This window comes from Salvelinus alpinus, chromosome 5 (assembly GCF_045679555.1).
Source record: "Salvelinus alpinus chromosome 5, SLU_Salpinus.1, whole genome shotgun sequence".
Classification (NCBI taxonomy): Eukaryota; Metazoa; Chordata; class Actinopteri; order Salmoniformes; family Salmonidae; genus Salvelinus; species Salvelinus alpinus.
The window spans coordinates 35517636-35540308 of NC_092090.1; the positions used below are offsets into that span (position 1 = coordinate 35517636).

Sequence of the window (22673 nt, forward strand, 5' to 3'; positions counted from 1 at the left end):
TGTCTTCATATCAGGGCTATGAGCAGACAAAAACAGAATGGCGTTTCACTCTTGTAGCTTATTTCTAATCCCTCAATTACGTTTCCTTCTTTTTTTCTTCTTCGTTTTGTCCCATAAACAACATCCAATGTGAGTTTTTCACAAGTCAAGTGTTTTGTTCTCAAAATTAGATTAGTTATTGAACCTGTGACAAATTCCTCAGCTGTACCCATCAAAAGTGAAGGCTCCCTGTTGCCCCTTATCAAATTCACTGAATTCATTTTTTTTTTTTCGAGATAGGAGTCATGCCGTTGGAGGTTATTATTTTTGTTTGTTTGTCAGGTTTTGATTTTCTGCTGGGAGAGAGACAGAGAATAGAGAGAGACAGAGAATAGAGAGAGGAAGGAGAGAGATGGAGATGGGGGAGAGAGAGAGACAGAGAGAGAGAGAGAGAGAGAGAGAGAGAGAGAGAGAGAGAGAGAGAGAGAGAGAGAGAGAGAGAGAGAGAGAGAGAGAGAGAGAGAGAGAAGCTGCTTTGCATCTAGTGGCTGAATTATTCCCAGTTCTTTTCAGATGGATGAAGTCCTCTGAACCCCTCGAGTGAATTCTTCCTCTGAAGTCCCCTGTCTCTCCTAGAGATCGGGCTGGAGATCCAGTCAGGATGTATCAGGTAGAATAACAGGAAGTAGAAGGTATGAAATCCTTTGTTCTGACACTAGATATTTTTAGATAGAGTGAAGAGTCAATTCTGATTTAGGGGATTTTTTTGAAAGTATGAGATTCTAAGCCCAGCACAGTTTGTTCTCTCTCCAGCACCATAGTGAATAGCAGCTGTGGTAGTGTTGCAGTACTACTTTAGGCTGGCTCTGCAGACTGTATCTTGCTCCCTGATACTCTATTCTGCTCTGCACTATGCAGGCAGAGAGAAACCAGCCCAGCCTAGCTTGGGTCAGTGAGTCCTGAGTCACAGTGCTTTGAGTAGAGGCTGCCCGGAGCGCTCCCCTCCCAAGCCTTCTTCTTGCTGCTCACAATGCCTTCTTCATGAATAAATGAAGAATGGTTAATGAAAAATGGTTATAAATAGATAAAGGAATACACAGCTACATAAAGCAGAAAATGAATGTGATCTAAGTGCCAGCCCCTCGCTCTGCTAAAGGAAAAGTGGGAAGCGGGGGGCAGCGCAGAGGCGCTGTGCGGCCGGTCGGAGAGGCGCTGGAGGGATATGTTTGCTCAGCGCAGACCTCATTAAAACCGACAGTCCGGTCCCTCCACCAGCCCCAGCAGAAGATAGGGAAAGAACAGTGAAAGGTCAGGAGGTGGGAAGGAAATGAAATGAAATTAGAAAGGACAAAACAGTGTACCATTAAAACGGCACTCCGCCATATTGATTCAGCTAATTGAAATGGCATCTTGGGAACAGAACCAGATGAGTCCCCCTTGGCCTGAGGTGAGGCGCTGGCTGGCAGGTGCAGGGCTGAAGAGGGCTGGCTCCTCTGACAGGAAGAATCCAATATGACACACACTGTCCCCCCAGGGTGCAGGCTGACACCCCTCCCGACACCCACCCAGCCTCTACAGCACAGTGCAGGAGACACACACACCACTATTGGTGGATGGGCTCAACACTCACTGCATTCGCATTCACCACGTGAGGCAGTTTGTTTGTTTCTTTGTTTGTAAGGGGGACTTTGTGTTTGTTCTGTTTTGCTTTTTGAGGCAGATCCCCTTCAAGCACCACTGGAGAGTTGCTTGGGCTGGGTTCCATCCTTTTTCTTTTGAGACCCAGTAGAGGTTACATTCTGGCTGTTGACACACACACACAGGCACGCACACACACACACACACACACACACACACACACACACACTAGTCCTCATCTCTCTCTGTCTCCCTGTAGTTTCCATCTCTTTTCGATTTGTACCGTGCAAGGAAATATTGTAATCAAAATACAAATCAAAGCAGGCATTTGTGCTGACCCTGTCAAGATGACACATTATATGAAAGATGAATACAAGTTATGATTATGGAGTCCTTTTCTCTCCCCGTGTCTTTGCTTTTATGATCTGGCTAATCACATTCTGACTTCCCCCTGGCTGCCTGTGTCCTTCTGTCCTTTCCTGGGTGCAACCGCAGCAGCAGTTCCTGGGTATCTCTCTCTCTCAACGCAGCGTGCACTGGCTGGAATTAAATAGGATCTGGGCCTCTTGACAGTGTCTGAGGCTTTCTGTGTCTGTCTCTCTGCCTGTCTGGCAGCCTCCTCTCCTCTCTCCTCTCTCCTCTCTCCTCTCCTCTCCTTTCCCTGGACGTCATATGAAGAACTGACTCTGGTCTATGTCTCTCAAATTATTTAATTGGATCCAAACTCAGTAGCACAGACATCAATACAGCACTATATCTGCCATAAGGCACTGTCATTAGTCAATACTTCTCCCTGTGCATGCCAAAGGCTCCAGTCAGACCTCATTATGGAGTATCGTATTCAGTTGAGCGGTGGGAGGGGGACTGGGACTCCTCTGGGACCACACTAAGGATCACGGTTCACTCCAATGTACACTGAGTATAACAAACATTAGGAACACCCTCCTAATATTGAGTTGCAGAACAGCCTCAATTCGTCGGGACGTGGACTACACAATGTGTCGAAAGCGTTCTACAGGGATGGTGGCCCATGTTAACTCCAATGCTTCCCACAGTTGTGTCAAGTTGTCTGGATGTCCTTTGGGTGGTGGATCATTCTTGATACACACGGGAAACTGTTGAGTGTGAAAAAACAGCAGTGTTGGAGTTCTTGACACAAACCGGTGCACCTGGCACCTACTAACATACCCTGTTCAAAGGCACTTACATCTTTTGTCTTGCCCATTCACCTTCTGAGTGGCACACACACACAATCCATGTCTCAATCGTCTCAAGGCTTAAAAATCCTTCTTTAACCTGTCTCCTCCCCTTCATCTACACTGATTGAAGTGGGTTTAACAAGTGACATCAATAAGGGATCATAGCTTTTACCTGGATTCATCTGGTCTATGTCATGGAAAGGTGTTCTTAATGTTTTGTCCACTCAGTGTGTACACTAGTAGTCTAAAGTTCACTAAATCCACAGATCATCTACTATTCCCACTGTCTCTACACAGCTCAGATTGGAGTCATTTAAAATATGCACTAATATGCAATAGTCCGCTCAGACCTTGTGTGGTGTGTGTCTGGTGTTGTGTGGTGTGTGTCTGGTGTTGTGTAGTGTGTGTGTCTGATGTAGTGTGTGTGGTCATGACTCAGTATGGTGTGTGTATGAGTAGGTGTGGTGTCCTGGGTTGAGGTGTGTGTGTGCGTAGTCATTGAGGTACGTGTCTTTACTGAGTGTGGTGTGTGTCTGTCCATTGCTGAGATGAGTGTTGTCTTGACTGATTGCAGTGTGCGTATCCCCAGGGGGCGTCCTCCAGCCTGGTGGTGAAGTTTGCCGACACGGACAAGGAGCGGACCCTGCGTAGGATGCATCAGATGGCGGGCCAGCTCGGCATCTTCAGCCCCATGACCATCCAGTTTGGGGCCTATGGCGCCTACTCTCACGCTGTAAGTCTCGGCTCCACGGGGGAGGAGACGGTGAGCTTTTACACTCTGCGCATGCGAGTCACGGCTCCTCCTGATAGCTTGCTATACACACTCTGTCTATCTACGTTCACACCTGAAGTTAACATCTCCTCAAGTTTGGAAACTGTAGAGTTTGCACTTACACTGTAACTAACAGCTCGCCCTGGCAGGTGAGAATCACCCACTCACACACAGTAAAGCAGGCTGACTGTCTGACTGTCTGTCTGTCTGTCTGTCTGTCTGTCTGTCAGCTCTCTAGCTTCATCTCATTATATTGCGTTATCTGTTGTTTGTAATGAGCAGCAGCCCAGTAAAGCAGCAGTACTGTTAATTAGCAGGGCTCCAGGGCAACAGAGACCTGTCTATTCAACAACATGGCCAAGCAAACAGTGATGTGAAAGTAAACATGCCCCTTGTCCTGCGGCGATTTCACCCTGCCTCTCTCTCTCCCCGTCTCCCTTTCCCCCCTCTCACCGTCTCCCTCCCTCTCTCTCTCTCTCTCTCCCACTGCCTCCCTCTCCCTCCTCTTTCCCTCGCCCACCCTTCCTCTCTCTTCAATGCCACAGCAGATGATGCAACAGCAAGCAGCGCTAATGGCGGCGACCCAGAACTCGTATCTGAACCCCATGGCAGCCATCGCTGCGGCACAAATGCAGCAAATGGCAGCTTTCAACATCAACGGTCTGGTGGCTGCCCCAATGACACCCTCCTCAGGTACAAATACACAGTCAGGACTGGACTCCCGTTCTTACCCAACCCTCCCTCCTACGTGCCTGTAATACTTCACCATATTCATTAGTGAGCCTTGTACAAGCCGTGCTAATGTAATGTATTCTGCTCTGGCTGTTAGTACATTACTTTAGACGTTATCAGGTTTCTTTTCATGTCTGTCTCATTTTAAAAGGGACAGAAAAACAGTCTGCCTTTCGGTAGTGCTGAATTCTAGAGAAAAAATAGTGTGCCCTTTTGGTAGTGGTGAAGTTAGAGATGACATTGCCAGAGTGACAGAGGGCCCTAAAGTAAGATAGAGAAGACGTGTTGTGAGTCAGGCATGATGGGTTATGATGTATGACATCCTCCGGCCCTCATTGGCCGCCACAGTGTAGGGCCTCTCTCTTTTTCTCTGTCTCTCTCACTCTCTCTCTCTCTCTCTTCCAGTCTCTCTCCCTCCCTCCATCTCTCTCTCTCCCAGTCTCTCTCTCTCCCTCCATCTCTCTCTCTCAATTTAATTTCAATTCATTTCAATTAAGTGAAATAGATAATAAACAAAAGTAAAATAAACAATAAAAAATTACACTCACAAAAGTTCCAAAAGAATACAGACATTTCTAATGTCATATTTTGTCTATATACAGTGTTATGATGTGCGAATAGTTAAAGTACAGAAGGGAATATAAATCAACATATATATGGGTTGTATTTACAGTGGTGTTTGTTCTTCACTGGTTGCCCTTTTCTTCTGGCAACAGGTCACAAATCTTTCCGCTGTGATGGCACACTGTGGTATTTCACACAATAGATATGGGAGTTTATAAAAATTGGATTTGTTTTCGAATTCTTTGTGGGTCTGTGTAATCCGAGGAAAATATGTGTCTCTAATATGGTCATATATTTGGCAGGAGGTTAGGAAGTGCAGCTCAGTTTCCATCTAATTTTGTGGGCAGTGTGCACAAAGCCTGTCTTCTCTTGAGAGCCAGGCGTGCCTTCAGCGGTGTAACGATCGTCGTATAGAGGAGAAGGAGAAGACCAAGGTGCAGCGTGGTAAGTATTCATAATTCCTTTTAATGAGTACGAATACTAGAACAAAACAACAAAAACGATAAACGAACAGTTCTGCAAGGTAACATACACTAAACAGAAAACAATCACCCACCAACACAGGTGGGAACAGGCTACCTAAGTATGATTCTCAATCAGAGACAACGATAGACAGCTGCCTCTGATTGAGAACCATACCAGGCCAAACACACAGAAATACAAAACAAGGACAACATAGAACACCAGACATAGAATGCCCACCCAAACTCACACCCTGACCAATCAAAATAGAGACATAAAAAGGATCTCTACGGTCAGGGCGTGGCAGTACCCCCCCCCCAAAGGTGCGGACTCCGGCCGCAAAACCTGAACCTATAGGGGAGGGTCTGGGTGGGCATTTCACCGCGGTGGCGGCTCTGGTGCGGGACGTGGACCCCGCTCCACCTTAGTCTTGGCCCACTTAGGTGGCACCTCTGGAGTGGGGACCCTTACCTCCGACCCTGGACCGGGGACCCTCGCAGCGGGCCCCGGACAGGAGGACGACTCTGGCTGCTCCGGACAGGAGGGCGACTCTGGCTGCTCCGGACAGGAGGGCGACTCTGGCTGCTCCGGACAGGAGGGAGACTCTGGCTGCTCCGGACAGGAGGGAGACTCTGGCTGCTCCGGACAGGAGGGAGACTCTGGCTGCTCCTGACTGAAGCCCGTCACTGGAGGCTCCGTACTAGAGGGCGTCGCTGGAGGCTCCGGACTAGGGGGCGTCGCTGGAGGCTCCGGACTAGGGGGCGACGCTGGAGGCTCTGGACTAGAAGGCGTTGCTGGAGGCTCCAGACTGACGTCCTTCATTGGAGGCCTCGTGCCATAACTCCTCACTGGAGGTTTCGTGCCATGGATTATCACTGGAGGCTTCTTGCCATGGATCATCACTGGAGGCTTCGTACCTTGGATTATCACTGGAGGCTTCGTGCCATGGATCATCACTGGAGGCTTCGTGCCATGGATCATCACTGGAGGCTTCTTGCCATGGATCATCACTGGAATGGAGAGACACACAGGAGGCCTGGCTCTGGGAGAAGGCACAGGACTCACCAGGCTGGAGAGACATGCAGGAGGGTTAGAGCTTAGCACAGGCACAGGACTCACCAGGCTGGGGAGACATGCAGGAGGCCTTGTCCTTGGCCGAGGCACCGGATACACTGGGCCGTGGAGGCACACTGGAGGTCTCGAGAAAAAAGCCTGCACAACTCGTCCTGGCTGTATGGTGACTTTGGCCCTGCACCTGCGGGCGCAGGCACAGGACGCACTGGGCTGTGCAGACGCACTGGAGACACAGTGCGCAAAGCTGGTGAAGGATAACCCGGGCCGAGGAGATGCACTGGAGACCAGATGCGCTGAGCCGGCATCATCTCTCCTGGCTCGATGCCCACTCTAGCCCGGCAGATGCGAGGAGCTGCGATGTACCGCACCAGGCTATGAACACGTACTGGAGACACCGTGCGCTCCACTGCATAGCACGGTGCCTGACCAGTACGACGCTCGCCACGGTAAGCACGGGGAGTTAGCTCAGGTCTCCTACCTGACTCCGCCAATCTCCCCGTGTTCCCCCCCCAAAAAATTCTGGGGCTGCCTCTCGTGCACTTCTCCTCGAGCCAACTCCTCATAGCGTCGCTATGCGTCGCTATCAGCTGCCTCTGATTGAGAACCATACCAGGCCAAACACACAGAAATACAAAACAAGGGCAACATAGAACACCAGACATAGAATGCCCACCCAAACTCACGCCCTGAACAACCAAAATAGAGACATAAAAAGGATCTCTACGGTCAGGGCGTGACAAGCGGCCTTTCTCAGTAGCAAGCCTATGCTCACTAATTCTGTACATAGTCAAATATTTCCTTGATTTAGGGTCAGTCACAGTGGTCAGGTACCAAATAGCCTTTTAGTTTGCTCTGTTTTTTTGTAAATTCTTTCCAATGTGTCAAGTAATTCTATTTTTGATTTCTCATGCTTTGGTTGGGTCTAATTGTGTTGCTGTCCTGGGGCTCTGTGGGGTCTGTTTGTGTTTGTGAACAGAGCCCCAGGACCAGCTTGCTTAGGGGGCTCTTCTCCAGGTTCATTTCTCTGTAGGTGATGACTTTGTTATGGAAGGTTTGGGAATCGCTTCCTTTTAGGTGGTTGTAGAATTTAACGACTCTTTTCTGGATTTTGATAATTAGCGGGTATCGGCCTAATTCTGCTCTGCATGCATTATTTGGTGTTTTACGTTGTACACTGAGGATATTTTTGCAGAATTTTGCATGCAGTCTCAATTTGGTGTTTGTCCCATTTTGTGAATTCTTGGTTGGTGAGTGGACCACAGACCTCACAACCATAAAGGGCAATGGGTTCTATAACTGAGTCAAGTATATATTTTTTACCCCCTTTTTCTCCCCAATTTAGTGGTATCCGTAGTTACTGTCTTGTCTCATCGCTACAACTCCCGCACGGACTCGGGAGAGACGAAGGTCAAGAGCCATGCGTCCTCCAAAACACAACCCAACCAAGCCGCACTGCTTCTTAACACAGCGCGTATCCAACCCGGAAGCCAGCCGCACCAATGTGTCAGAGGAAACACCGTACACCTAGCGACCTGGTCAGCGTGCACTGCGCCTGGCCCGCCACAGGAGTCGCTAGTGCGCGATGAGACAAGGATATCCCTGCCTGCCAAACCCTCCCTAACCCGGACGACGCTGGGCCAATTGTGCGCCGCCCCATGGGCCTCCCGGTCGCGGCCGGCTGCGACAGAGCCTGGGCTCAAACCCAGAGTCTCTAGTGGCACAGCTAGCACATGCAGAGCCTTAGACCACTGCGCCACCCGGGAGGACCGAGTCAAGTATTTTTTGACAGATCCTAATTTGTATGTCGAATTTTATGGTCCTTTTCATGGCATAGAAGGCCCTTCTTGCCTTGTCTCTCAGATCGTTCATAGCTTTGTGGAAGTTACCTGTGGCACTGATGTTTTGGCCGAGGTATGTATAGTTGTTTTGTGTGCCTTAGGGCAACGATGTCTAGATGGAATTTGTATTCGTAGTCCTGGCAACTGGACCTTTTTTGGAACACCATTATTTTTGTCTTACTGGGATTTACTGTCAGGGCCCAGGTCTGACAGAATCTGTGCAGAAGATCTAGGTGCTGCTGTAGGCCCTCCTTGGTTGGGGACAGAAGAACCAGATCATCAGCAAATAGTAGACATTTGACTTCAGATTCTAGTAGGGTGAGGCCGGGTGCTGCAGACTGTTCTAGTGCCATAGCCAATTCCTTGATATATATGTTGAAGAGGGTGGGGCTTAAGCTGCATCCCTGTCTCATCCCACGGCCTTGTGGAAAGAAATGTGTGTGTCTTTTGCCAATTTTAACAGCACACTTGTTGTTTGTGTACATGGATTTTATAATGTGAATACGTGGTCTGTCGTACGGTAATTTGGTAAAAAGCCAATTTGACATTTTCTCAGTACATTGTTTTCGCTGAGGAAATGTATGAGTCTGCTGTTAATTATATTGCAGAGGATTTTCCCAAGGTTGCTGTTGACACATATCCCACAGTAGTTATTGGGGTCAAATTTGTCTCCACTTTTGTGAATTGGGGTGATCAGTCCTTGGTTCCAAATATTGGGGAAGATGCCAGAGCTGAGGATGATGTTAAAGCCAATTGGAATTTGTGGTCTGTATATTTTATCATTTCATTTAGGATACCATCAACCCCACAGGCCTTTTTGTGTTGGAGGGTTTGTATTTTGTCCTGTAGTTCATTCAATGTAATTGGAGAGTCCAGTGGGTTCTGGTAGTCTTTAATAGTTGATTCTAATATTTGTATTTGATCATGTATATGTTTTTGCTGTTTGTTCTTTGTTATAGAGCCAAAAAGATTGGAGAAGTGGTTTATCCATACATCTCTGTTTTGGATGGATAACTCTTTGTGTTGTTTCCAATTTTCCCAGGAGTGGTTAGATTCTATGGATTCTTCAATTACATTGAGCTGATTTCTGACGTGCTGTTCCTTATTTTTCCGTAGTGTATTTCTGTATTGTTTTAGTGATTCACCATAGGGAAGGCTCAGGTTTTAAGGGTCTCGATGTTTTTGGTTGGATAGGTTTCTCCATTTCTTTCTTAGGTTTTTGCATTCTTCATCAAACCATTTGTCATTGTTGTTAATTTTCTTAGGTTGTCTGCTTGAATTCTTTAGATTTGATAGGGAAGCTGAGAGGTCAAATATACTGTTTAGGTTTTCTACTGCCAAGTTTACACCTTCACTATTACAGTGAAACATTTTGTCCAGGAAATTGTCTAGAAGGGATTGAATTTGTTGTTGCCTAATTGTTTTTTGGAAAATTTCAACACTACTTTCCTTCCTTCTATAGCATTTATTAATATTATTCAGTTCCTTTGGCTTTGATGCCTCATGATTGAACATAGCTCTGTTCATGTAGAGTGTGACTTTGCTGTGATCTGATAGGGGTGTCAGTGGACTGACTGTGAATGCGCTGAGAGATTTTGGGTTAAGGTCACTGATAATGTATTCTACAGTACTACTGCCAAGAGATGATCTATATGTGTACCTACCATAGAAGTCCCCTCGAAGCCTACCAATGATTGCGTCCGACAGAGCTGCAGGCCTTGTGACCCGTTTTTGTTGGTTATGTTGTTGTAGTTGTGTCTGTGGGGCATATGGGGGAGGAAATGCTGTCACCTCCAGGTAGGTGTTTGTCCCCCTGTGTGCTGAGAGTGTCAGGTTCTTGTCCATTTCTGGCATTTAGGTCGCCACAGACTAGTACATGTCCCTGGGCCTGAAAATGGTTGATCTCCGCCTCTAGGATGGAGAAGCTGTCATCGTTAAAGTATGTGGATTCTATTGGAGGGATATAGGTAGCACAAATGAGGACATTTTTCTCTGTTGAGATAATTTCCTTATTAATTTCTAGCCAGATGTAAAATGTTCCTGGTTTGAGAAATTTAATAGAGTGGGTTAGGTCTCTCTCTCTCTCTCTCTTTCTTTCTCTCTCTCTCTCTCTCTCTCTCTGTCTCTCCCTCTCTCTCTCTCACGGGCAACTGTTTGTGTGTTTCCGGGAACACGGCCAATCTGATGACTTTGAATGCAAAGTCCTTGACTATACAATATATGAGCAAAGATTTGTGGGAGATAATCCTGGACCTGAGTTTGACCTGTCTTCCTGGCCCTTGTCGTGAAGAGCTTTGATGGCTCGACACTAAGTAGGCTGACTGGCCCAAGACAGGGGCTCCACGCGTCTCTCTAAATGAATTAAATAAAGTGGCTCAGTCACCTCTGCATCCATCCGCCATCTGTAATCCACAAAGCCTACATACACCCAGGTAATGCCTTTCAAATGTAATCCTACATGACTTAAATGCCCTTCACCGGGATTAGGGAGAAGAATAATATTCCATCTGGCACAAAACGAGAGAGCATGGACAAGGTGACAAACCTGAAATGTGGCCAGGGGGAGAGGCTGAGGCCACTAACAGACAGAGAGGCCCCCGCCCCAGTGTCCAATTAGACGCTGGTCAGAGAGATGCTGCAGACTGTGGAGTGTGAACCATGTCCACCATGGCCTGTGGTCCCAGTAATGAAACAGCGTTGCTCTATTTACAGGCACCAGCACGCCGCCGGGTATCAATGCCACGGCCGTGCCCAGCCTAGCAGCGCCCATGGGGGTCAACGGGTTCGCATCCCTCCCGCCCCAGACCAACGGTCAGCCTACCAACGAGCCAATCTACACCAATGGGATCCACCCCTACCCAGGTGAGACAGCCAATGGGATTCACCTCTACTCAGGTGAGCCAATCTAACAGCAGTTTCATTCTTTTGACATGTAGCCTTTTCTTAACTAGGATAAAACCATTATATACTGTATGATATTTTTGTCGAGGGAGACCTGGCAAGATAGTCTTAGGTGACTGCCATACCGCAATCAGTATAGGAGTGTGACGGTGGTTGTGAGAGTCAATTATGAGTTTAAAGATGGTTTAAGAAAAGCAAGCTGAGCTTTCATGATGAGCGAGTCAATGCATCCATCAGTGCATTATGGTTAATATGATGAGCCTAAAAAGCTTCTTAATGCTGTATGCTCCTGATGATTCCTGAACAACTGACACATCATCATGCACTTGACTCCTTGATGCATTATGTAAGGCAGCTGCAGTGATAATGAACCACAAAGCAGTTTTTTGGCATGTTGTTAATATTTGATGCAAACATCTGGGGGGCGAACAGAAATTTTGAAGAACTGTGAAATATGACAACTCGAATCTATGTGTGACTCCACCCTCTGTCTCTCTCTCCCTCTCTTTCTCTCTCTCCATCTCTCTCTTGTATTTATTTCTCTCTCTCTCTCTCTGTCGCTCTCTCTTTCTCTCTCTCCATCTCTCTCTTGTATTTCTTTCTCTCTCTCTCTCTCTCTCCCTCTCTCTCTTGTATTTCTTTCTCTCTCTCTCTCTCTCTCCCCCTCTCTCTCTCTCTCTCTCCCTCTCTCCCTCTGTCGCTCTCTCTTTCTCTCTCTCCCTCTCTCTCTCTCTTTCTCTCTCTCTCTCTCTCTCCCTCTCTCTCTCTCTCTGTCGCTCTCTCTTTCTCTCTCTACAGCACAGAGCCCTACGGTGACTGACTCTCTCCAGCAGGCTTACGCCGGTGTGCAGCACTACGCAGGTGACCTCCCTCTCCTCACTCCTCCCCTCCATCTCTTTCTCTCCCTCTCTCCCTCTCTCCCTCTCTGTCACTCTAGCAGACACTATGGCTGCTAAAGATAGCCCAGAGGACTGGCCAATTTTCTCCAGGATTAGGAAACTTTACATTAGGATTTGAACGGATTTCCAGTGGACTTGATTATACACCCACACAAAAATCTTAATTCCAAAAGTACCCTAAGAACTGTGTTCCAGACACCCCTCTACATGATCGTGATATAGATAGACAGACACTAAGACCTCTCTTCTTTAACCATCTATCAGGATAGGAATAGACTCTCATTCCTGTATTGAATATGTCCCTGTTTAGACAGTGCATTCCCTTTGTGTAGTGAGCCACAATGAAAATTAGCTCGGGCTCCAAGCCATAATGCAATTTATTTTTTCAATGTCTGGAGGACGTGAACAATAGAATCATGATTTAAGTTGTTGCAAATGGAGATGTAACATCCCACTCTGGCTCTTCTCCTTCTCTTTGCAACAGCAGCCTACCCTGCCGCATATGCACCAATCAGTCAAGCGTTCCCCCAGCAACCCGCCATCATCCCCCAGCAACAGAGAGAAGGTAAGAGCTAGCGGGAGCGACCACCCAAGAAAAAAGGTGATAATTACCATGTTATATTGTAATGTACGGCTGCGTTGAATTAGCCAGGGAGAGGAAACACTGGGCTGGAAAATGGGAGAAAAAGAGAGCTTCATTTAAAGGAGTTTAACATTAGCAGGCAGCAAGATGGAAAAGTTACTCTGTCATTATTCAAAAACTGGACTAATTCAAACTCGCAGTGTTCGACTGGTTAATCAGTCCATTACAATGTGTTTAAGATGTTATAAATATTCATTAGATGAATTAGCTGCATGCAAAATCATTTATTAACATTCCTAGTTTAGTGTTAGTACCACAGCATTAAATGTAATAAGCGTAGGATATGCTGTAATGGTAAATCACTCTTTTGTCAGATATAGTTATTAATTTATGTTATTGTACAGCATGTGATGGTTATGAATATGATTATTAGTCAACGTGGAAAATCAGAAATTACTCTAAATGTTGTAACATTGCATAAGAGGAATAATTCTATTGCAGTGTGTTTTGCCAAGAATTGTGGTCTACCTGCCCCCATCCTTGAGTTAAAGGAAGCTTGCATTAGGGTTACGTGACTGCTATACTTAAGCCACAGAGTAGCTCCTCCTCCTGACAGTGTGTCAGCCCCACTGGCCTGTCTCTGACTCAGATCTGAATCCTTCCCTCTCTGGCTGTTGGCTGGTCTCCCAGTCTGCCTACCCCAGTCTGCAGCCTCCAGGAGCCCCCATTTCATGAGACACACCTAAACTAACAAACAGGCAGAATAAAGCCACAAGCTCAGACTGTAAAACCACAGCTCTCTATCATACTGTGTGTGTCCTCTATCTGGGCCAGGGAGAGTCAGTCAGCAGCAGCCTCTTATCAGCCTTCTCACCAGCCACAGACTCATCTCGTCATGCTATCATCCCCGAGCAATGAGACAGGGAACAATCCATGCAGCCGCTAGCACAGCCCACCAAGCAGCCCACATCTCTCTCTCTCTCTCTCTCTCTCTCTCTCTCTCTCTCTCTCTCTCTCTCTCTCTCTCTCTCTCTCTCTCTCTCTCTCTCTCTCTCTCTCTCTCTCTCTCTCTCTCTCTCTCTCTCTCTCTCTCTCTCTCTCTCTCTCTCTCTCTCTCTCTCTCTCTCTCTCTCTCTCTCTCTCTCTCTCTCTCTCTCTCTCTCTCTCTCTCTCTCTCTCTCTCTCTCTCTCTCTCTCTCTCTCTCTCTCTCTCTCTCTCTCTCTCTCTCTCTCTCTCTCTAGTCTATTCCTCTCCTCATCAGAAGGCCATGTACAGTATGTGGCATCTGGGTGTGTGTGTAGACTGAAGCGAGATTGGGAGCCAGTCAGTCCTGTCCTACTGTCAGCTAGTAATTGGGGCAGACACTGGGCTTGTGTCATCATGCATGCTCTGCCTGTCCTCTCCTTCTATTTCCCCATGTAACCTCTATAGTTTGTTGTTGTTATTTCCCACCAGGGCCGGAAGGCTGCAACCTGTTTATTTACCATCTGCCCCAGGAGTTTGGAGACGCAGAATTAATGCAAATGTTCCTGCCTTTCGGCAACGTCATCTCCGCCAAAGTCTTCGTGGACCGGGCGACCAATCAAAGCAAATGTTTTGGTGAGTCAGTGTGTCAAAGCTGTCATCTCTGTTGAGAAAAAAAAGAATCGGATGAGAAGTCGATTGTGATGTTTGGCAATCTTCTCATGTGCCACTTTGGATTCTGCATTTAGTTGTATTTTCCTTTATTCCCTGTGTCTATCCTAATCAAGTTGCAATTAACATTTTAAAAGTGGCGTTACATGCGAGTGAGCAGGGAGGAGAAGAGAGGGGGATGGGTGCTTCGCTCCTTAAGTTCAACTCATCAGCAGATGCTTATGAGACACTGGGAGCGGGTGAGAGTGGAGGAGGGGCGATTTGTTTCTAACTACCTCCAGCTTAAGCCCACAGCTCCCCAAGTTCAAGTACATGCCTCTTACCATGTAGCTAGACATGCAGTAAAGGGGAATATAGTCACCATAAGCCCTTCTGACTATTAGCGTTTCACCTTCAACAAACATACTATAAAACCATGGTTCCCCAGCCTCCATAGATAGCCCCTAGAGACCCAGCCTCCCAGCCTCCATAGATAGCCCCTAGAGACCCAGCCTTCCAGCCTCCTATCCAACACCTTCCTCCCACACAGCCTGTAGGGATGAGACTGGGTGGTGGTAGAGGATGTGCAGGTGGACTCTGTGATCTTCAGGAGATAATAATAGACCTGTTTGAGCCCTAGACAGCAGCACCCACGAGATGAGGAGCTGGACTGCAGAAACGGACCACTGGCCTCCTATATGGGCTGTCTAGTATGAGAATAGCATGTCTATCACTACTCTATGAGGAAGAACAAAGAGGCTGTGACCTCACGCATCTCACCATTATTTTCCCATGCAGCTATTAATTAAGATCTTGGCTGAAAAACAATCATTTAACCTCTCATTTTTTCTCCTTCCTTTTTATAGTCTGAGCCCCGGGGCTCTTGTGAGAGACATTAACAAATTAGACAGAAGATGCTATGCATTAAGTGAACAAAATGATTACTCTCCTGCAGCAACAGGGGAAGCAATTTGATCCCTATTCAGTTCAAAATGGGAGATGAAATATTCCGATGCACATTAGATGCAACACACACATACACACAATGCATGTGCACAGACATATACATGCGTAGTGTGTGTGTGTGTGTGTGTGTGTGTGTGTGTGTGTGTGTGTGTGTGTGTGTGTGTGTGTGTGTGTGTGTGTGTGCGTGTGCGCACACGCCTTATGATTCTCAGTGATTGACAATAGGCAATGAGCCAATGTCATCATTATGGAATCCAGGGTAGTCATTGACTTACTGAGATGAGGCAAAGTCACAGTTTAAAAAGTGACATCGTCAAAGTGAAAAAGAGTGTTCCAAACACAACATTCCATACACATTAAGACCGATTCCATGGCAATTGAGCATACATTGACATCCTCTCTGGTAATTGTTAGCTGTTGGTGTTAATTATCATCTTCAGAATAACAGATGTGCAGCTGACGAAGATGGTGGATCCGTCACTGAACGACCAGCTGACCCAAATGAGTTTGTTGAGTAAAAGCACAGCGAGATCTTAAAAGACTGGCTTTAGAGTGGGATGTTGAGTTTCTGGCTGTTTCAAGGTCTTAGTCTGGGGTCTGTTGGGATACCCTGTTATTTTAATCCTCCATGTTTAGTTACTCAATATTGACATTTAAGGATGATCAAAACTCACCTCTCTAAGTGGTATTAGTGGAGCAAAAAATTGATTTTAGAAGGTCCTCTGAAAGCACTGCATACACACTCGCAGACTAACACTTACCATTGAAATAGATGATCCTCTGTTTTTAGAAGAACAGCAAGCAGCACTCCATTGTTTGGTTGGCTTAAAGTAGGAGCAGTCCCCTTCAAGACGTTTCACAACGTCCGTCAGCATCTAGCTGTGCAGATCCCTACAGCTTAGACACTAAGTCACCGCACCCAAGAGTCATGCAGAGCTGTAGAATGATAAGACTGTGGTCTTTGTCAGTACTCCACTCTCACCTGCAAATCAAAATCTTGTCCGTAATACCCTACAATGATTTTACGGAGGAATGAACATCGTTTTCTCAGCTGACGAGCTGCGAGGGAACATGAAATGATGATTCATACATGACAGTATTCCATCTCCTCTCATAAAGGCTGTTTGGGGTGTTTTACATTGTGCTGTGCAATGAATGTGTCCCAGTCAAGTGCTGCTAGTCCTTCTGAAGTGTACAGTGCTGTATAAAACATCATAATAAACCTGGCAGCTGACTGATTTACATGGTGTAAAGGGGGCCAGGATTTACCACGCTTCTAGTCTGCTCTTTTCTTTGTCCTCTCTTTCTTCACCATCTTCTTCTTCCCCCTTTTCCCCTTCCTGACAATCACCTTTTGGGGTTGGGATGTAAATGCAAGGTTGAGATTGATGAGAGCGGGATGTGAGGGGGATCGCTGCTGTCTGACAGGCCCTTCCCTGCTCAGTTTGTTTAAAGGGTTTGTAAAAGCAGGAGCCTTATCTCTCCCCACCTGAAAAAAGCCTGCCCTCTCCCTCAAAATTAAACTGGACCCATAGCAACGTGATCAAATCAGCTGGCAAGCGGAAAATTCAGGCCGTCAATCACGGAGGTGTCTGATAAGAGCAGGCAGGAGTCCTAGTGTGGAAAGCTCATTCCGCCCCAACACCCAGGTGATAACTCAGAGTACATGCAGGGCAGGGGAGAGGAGAGGCTGGCACCTCTATTCACAGGCAGGGGAGAGGAGAGGCTGGCACCTCTATTCACAGGCAGGGGAGAGGAGAGGCTGGCACCTCTATTCACAGGCAGGGGAGAGGAGAGGCTGACACCTCTATTCACAGGCAGGGGAGAGGAGAGGCTGACACCTCTATTCACAGGCAGGGGAGAGGAGAGGCTGGCACCTCTATTCACAGGCAGGGGAGAGGAGAGGCTGACACCTCTATTCACAGGCAGGGGAGAGGAGAGGCTGACACCTCTATTCACAGGCAGGGGAGAGGAGAGGCTGGCACCTCTATTCACAGGCAGGGGAGAGGAGAGGCTGGCACCTCTATTCACAGGCAGGGGAGAGGAGAGGCTGACACCTCTATTCACAGGCAGGGGAGAGGAGAGGCTGGCACCTCTATTCACAGGCAGGGGAGAGGAGAGGCTGGCACCTCTATTCACAGAAAGGGGAGAGGAGAGGCTGACACCTCTATTCACAGGCAGGGGAGAGGAGAGGCTGACACCTCTATTCACAGGCAGGGGAGAGGAGAGGCTGGCACCTCTATTCACAGAAAGGGGAGAGGAGAGGCTGACACCTCTATTCACAGGCAGGGGAGAGGAGAGGCTGGCACCTCTATTCACAGGCAGGGGAGAGGAGAGGCTGACACCTCTATTCACAGGCAGGGGAGAGGAGAGGCTGACACCTCTATTCACAGGCAGGGGAGAGGAGAGGCTGGCACCTCTATTCACAGGCAGGGGAGAGGAGAGGCTGACACCTCTATTCACAGGCAGGGGAGAGGAGAGGCTGGCACCTCTATTCACAGGCAGGGGAGAGGAGAGGCTGACACCTCTATTCACAGGCAGGGGAGAGGAGAGGCTGGCACCTTTATTCACAGGCAGGGGAGAGGAGAGGCTGACACCTCTATTCACAGGCAGGGGAGAGGAGAGGATGGCACCTTTATTCACAGGCAGGGGAGAGGAGAGGCTGACACCTTTACTCACAGGCAGGGGAGAGGAGAGGCTGACACCTTTACTCACAGGCAGGGGAGAGGAGAGGCTGGCACCTCTATTCACAGGCAGGGGAGAGGAGAGGCTGACACCTTTACTCACAGGCAGGGGAGAGGAGAGGCTGACACCTTTACTCACAGGCAGGGGAGAGGAGAGGAGACTGACACCTTTACTCACAGGCAGGAGAGAGGAGAGGAGACTGACACCTTTACTCACAGGCAGGAGAGAGACACCTCTACTCATGGCACCCTCCACCTTCCCACACCTACACCCAGTACGCCCCGCCCTGAACCTGGCACCATGCTCCAACCCTGCTCCTCTTACTATACACACACACACAAACATACACTTTCACTTCCACCTTGCTATGCTTAGAGACGTACAGATGTAGGATCTTAATTTGAACCAGTTTGCTACAGCAGGAAAATAATCCTGCAGCTGCAGGAAATGTGAATTATTATGTGGATTATAATTAATAGACATTTTTGTAGGGGTTGATACATTTTTCGTAAGGGAATATCATTTCTGAAATTTCAAAGTGGAAATTACAAACTTCAGAAGCCTTTTAAACCTTAAATACAATACAAGTTTTACAATTCCTGCATTGCAGTTCTCCTGAAACAGGGTGATCAAATTAAGATCCTACATCTGTACAGACCAACGCTCATACACACAGATATTCTCTGTCAGATTCTCAAACACACAGAAAACAAAACCTCACACGCAGCGTGACACTCCTTTTCATCTCATCTGCTACTCCGTTGTTCAAATTACACCCTCTGACTTCTAACACTCTTCAATTAGGAGCTTTTTGATATCTATGTCATTAACCATTTCGTTATTTTGTGTAATCATGTTTTTATTTCAGGGAATTTCAATTTACCTCCTGAATAGAGAAAATTAAGACCCATTGTTGTTGCATTGTTGGAAGCTAAAAAGGGGTCTCTCTCTTTCTTCCCCTTTTCATTATTTCTTTCTCCGCCTCTCCCCATCTCTCCTTCACTCTGTCTCTCTCTCTCTCTCCCTCCTTCTTTGTGTCCCAGGCTTTGTGAGCTTCGATAACCCGTCCAGTGCCCAGGGGGCTATCCAGGCCATGAATGGTTTTCAGATAGGCATGAAGCGGCTGAAGGTGCAGCTGAAGCGGCCAAAGGATGCCAACCGACCTTACTGACCCCTCTGCCGTCCACATCCAGGTAAGAGCAGACGCCATGCTATACCCACATTCATGCCCAGAGCCAGGGTTGAATGGCAGACAGCCTCTCAGGGTGCTGGCCAATGAGGAGAGAGTAGGAGGGGCAGTGGGCTGACATGTCTGACTCCCCCCAGCTAAACTCCAATCGCACGATGAGGGCTACTGCATACCTAAAACATGTTATTTTGGTTGTATACGTTAGACTACACATCATTGCAACATAAGACCAGTACATGTGTTTCCATTGTATATTTCCATGAACAATTTGTAAATCATATTTGTATGTTTTACAATGGCCTTTACAAGGGATTGCAATAATGGCATATACAGTATAATGTGTAATGGAAATGATAAATGCTACCTTCATTTCTTGTCAGATAGCATTTGAATAAAGACATGTAGCACTAATTGAAAGGAGGCTGTCTGAGCAGACTGCCTGAGGAGAGGAGAAGAGAGGAGGAATGACTTTGATGTAACACGTTGATGAGGGACAAGTGGAGAATGTCCTGAACAATGATGAGGACAGGCTAGTCATTATGACATCCTCAGTGTGTCTCTAACAACAGCCATTTGTGTGTGTGTGTGTGTGTGTGTGTGTGTGTGTGTGTGTGTGTGTGTGTGTGTGTGTGTGTGTGTGTGTGTGTGTGTGTGTGTGTGTGTGTGTGTGTGTGTGTGTGTGTGTGTGTGTGTGTGTGTGTGTGTGTGTGTGTGTGTGTGAGATGATGGGGGTAAGTCTGTATGGGTTTGGTCTCCTGCCGTTCTAACTGCTCAGTATGTGTGTATTCTTCTCATTGTTAGAGCAACACATTGTCTGTAAGTGTGTCGTGTTCACTGTTCATCCCATGTACTCTCCTGTCAGGTCCAGTCCAGGCTCTACCTGTGTGAGATTTTACGTTGTTTCTTGATTTGTTTTGGGGGTAAATAAATTGAATGTGAGACCAATTTCACTGAAAAGCACACAAAATGTAATACATCATTTTGGAGCCAGAAATATGCCCTTAGATGTAGGTGTAGATACTTTAAAAGAGGATAAATCATCTATAAATGATATTTAGAGATTGACTGAAAGTTTTGTATTACCAACGTAATAACCTCAAACTTATGATTTAAAAAGACCATTCTTCTCCACTCTTCTACTAACTCAGTAATTCTGCCGACAATTTCTGGGTCTTAAAGAATTTATAAATGACTAAAGGTACTCAATGTACATACCAACATCATAGCATACAATGCATGGACAAAATCCAATTATTTAGAGTGTGACTGTGTTAGTTTGAGATGTAAAACATGCCATTTGGCCTGGTCTTATCTTTGTGAATACAGTGCAGCACTCTAGTCTTTTACCCTATAAATGTTCTCTGACTGAAAAGCCTCTCAGAACTGCTTCAAAAAGAAAAATAAAGGCCATTATTTTATTTATTTTTGAAGGTTCCATTTTTATCTCTATATTTCCATTGTATTTGTTGATTTGTTGACTTTTTCATTTGGACAGTAATAACCTCCCTTCATTTGGTTTGTCAGCCAGAGATGTTGAGAGAGAGAGGATGGAATAAATGGGAAAGTAAAGTCTACATAATATTTACCACTTGATAAAAAAAATAAAAAAAGGAATTCCACCGCTTCTCTTCTTCTTTTGTTTTGCAACCAACCCAACCTGCCAACCGGCCAATCATAACATGAGATGGCCTCTCCATGGTCGTTGTGTAGCCAACCAGTAGCCACCAGTCACGGGGACACGTTCCCAGTTCCCACACCTGTAAGTTGAACCCATGGTGTCATTTTATTTTGGATGACGTCATGTTGCAGGACTGTGACTGCGTGCGTTGCATGACGTGGCGTCGAGTCCTTTTTATATCTCTATCTCTATTTTCGCCCTCTTTTTAATATATTTTTGGCAGCTTGTGAAGTGCAGTAAATGGATGCCTTTTTGATTGCTGCTAGCTGTTGTTAGATACATCTGACATGCTGATTGACTGGTTGATCATGATCAATGATGACGTGACTTTTGACCTTATTTTGCTGTTGTAACGTGACCTTGTATGTTTAATTTTTTCTCGTGAACTTCAATGTTCAATGTGTATGGATATTCTGTACCTCTCTCTCTCTCTCTCGCTCTCTCGCTCTCTCGCTCTCTCGCTCTCTCGCTCTCTCGCTCTCTCGCTCTCTCTCTGGGTGTGAATACTATATACACATATATATATATACAGTGGGGAGAACAAGTATTTGATACACTGCCGATTTTGCTGGTTTTCCTACTTACAAAGCATGTAGAGGTCTGTAATTTTTATCATAGGTACACTTCAACTGTGAGAGACGGAATCTAAAAAACAAAAATCCTGAAAATCACATTGTATGATTTTTAACTAATTCATTTGCATTTTATTGCATGACATAAGTATTTGATCACCTACCAACCAGTAAGAATTCCGTCTCTCACAGACCTGTTAGTTTTTCTTTAAGAAGCCTTCCTGTTCTCCACTCATTACCTGTATTAACTGCACCTGTTTGAACTCGTTACCTGTATAAAAGACACCTGTCCACACACTCAATCAAACAGACTCCAACCTCTCCACAATGGCCAAGACCAGAGAGCTGTGTAAGGACATCAGGGTTAAATTGTAGACCTGCACAAGGCTGAGATGGGCTACAGGACAATAGGCAAGCAGCTTGGGGAGAAGGCAACAACTGTTGGCGCAATTATTAGAAAATGGAAGAAGTTGAAGATGACGGTCAATCACCCTCGGTCTGGGGCTCCATGCAAGATCTCACCTCGTGGGGCATCAATGATCATGAGGAAGGTGAGGGATCAGCCCAGAACTACCCGGCAGGACCTGGTCAATGACCTGAAGAGAGCTGGGACCACAGTCTCAAAGAAAACCATTAGTAACACACTACGCCGTCATGGATTAAAATCCTGCAGCGTACACAAGGTCCCCCTGCTCAAGCCAGCGCATGTCCAGGCCCGTCTGAAGTTTGCCAATGACCATCTGGATGATCCAGAGGAGGAATGGGAGAAGGTCATGTGGTCTGATGAGACAAAAATAGAGCTTTTTGGTCTAAACTCCACTCGCCGTGTTTGGAAGAAGAAGAAGGATGAGTACAACCCCAAGAACACCATCCCAACCGTGAAGCATGGAGGTGGAAACATCATTCTTTGGGGATGCTTTTCTGCAAAGGGGACAGGACGACTGCACCGTATTGAGGGGAGGATGGATGGGGCCATGTATCGCGAGATCTTGGCAAACAACCTCCTTCCCTCAGTAAGAGCATTGAAGATGGGTCGTAGCTGGGTCTTCCAGCATGACAACGACCCGAAACACACAGCCAGGGCAACTAAGGAGTGGCTCCGTAAGAAGCATCTCAAGGTCCTGGAGTGGCCTAGCCAGTCTCCAGATCTGAACCCAATCTTTGGAGGGAGCTGAAAGTCCGTATTGCCCAGCGACAGCCCCGAAACCTGAAGGATCTGGAGAAGGTCTGTATGGAGGAGTGGGCCAAAATCCCTGCTGCAGTGTGTGCAAACCTGGTCAAGAACTACAGGAAACGTATGATCTCTGTAATTGCAAACAAAGGTTTC

The 22673-nt window shown here is 46.8% G+C and overlaps 1 protein-coding gene across 26 annotated transcripts in view; it reads left to right on the forward strand.

The window, feature by feature from the left end:
- LOC139576009 (CUGBP Elav-like family member 4) overlaps positions 1-22673 on the forward strand; it is a 178188-nt gene that overhangs the window by 139435 nt on the left and 16080 nt on the right. For 2 of the 26 annotated variants that reach the window (XM_071401567.1, XM_071401569.1), the window contains exons 6-12: positions 3391-3579; positions 4134-4281; positions 10971-11153; positions 11958-12020; positions 12543-12623; positions 14074-14241; positions 18951-19100. In XM_071401567.1, coding sequence (XP_071257668.1) covers positions 3391-3579; positions 4134-4281; positions 10971-11153; positions 11958-12020; positions 12543-12623; positions 14074-14241; positions 18951-19078 — 960 coding nt within the window. In that variant the 3' untranslated portion in view covers positions 19079-19100. The remainder of the gene's footprint in view (positions 1-3390; positions 3580-4133; positions 4282-10970; positions 11154-11957; positions 12021-12542; positions 12624-14073; positions 14242-18950; positions 19101-22673) is intronic. The other 24 variants (XM_071401584.1, XM_071401586.1, XM_071401589.1 and 21 more) reach the window with 19 other exon arrangements.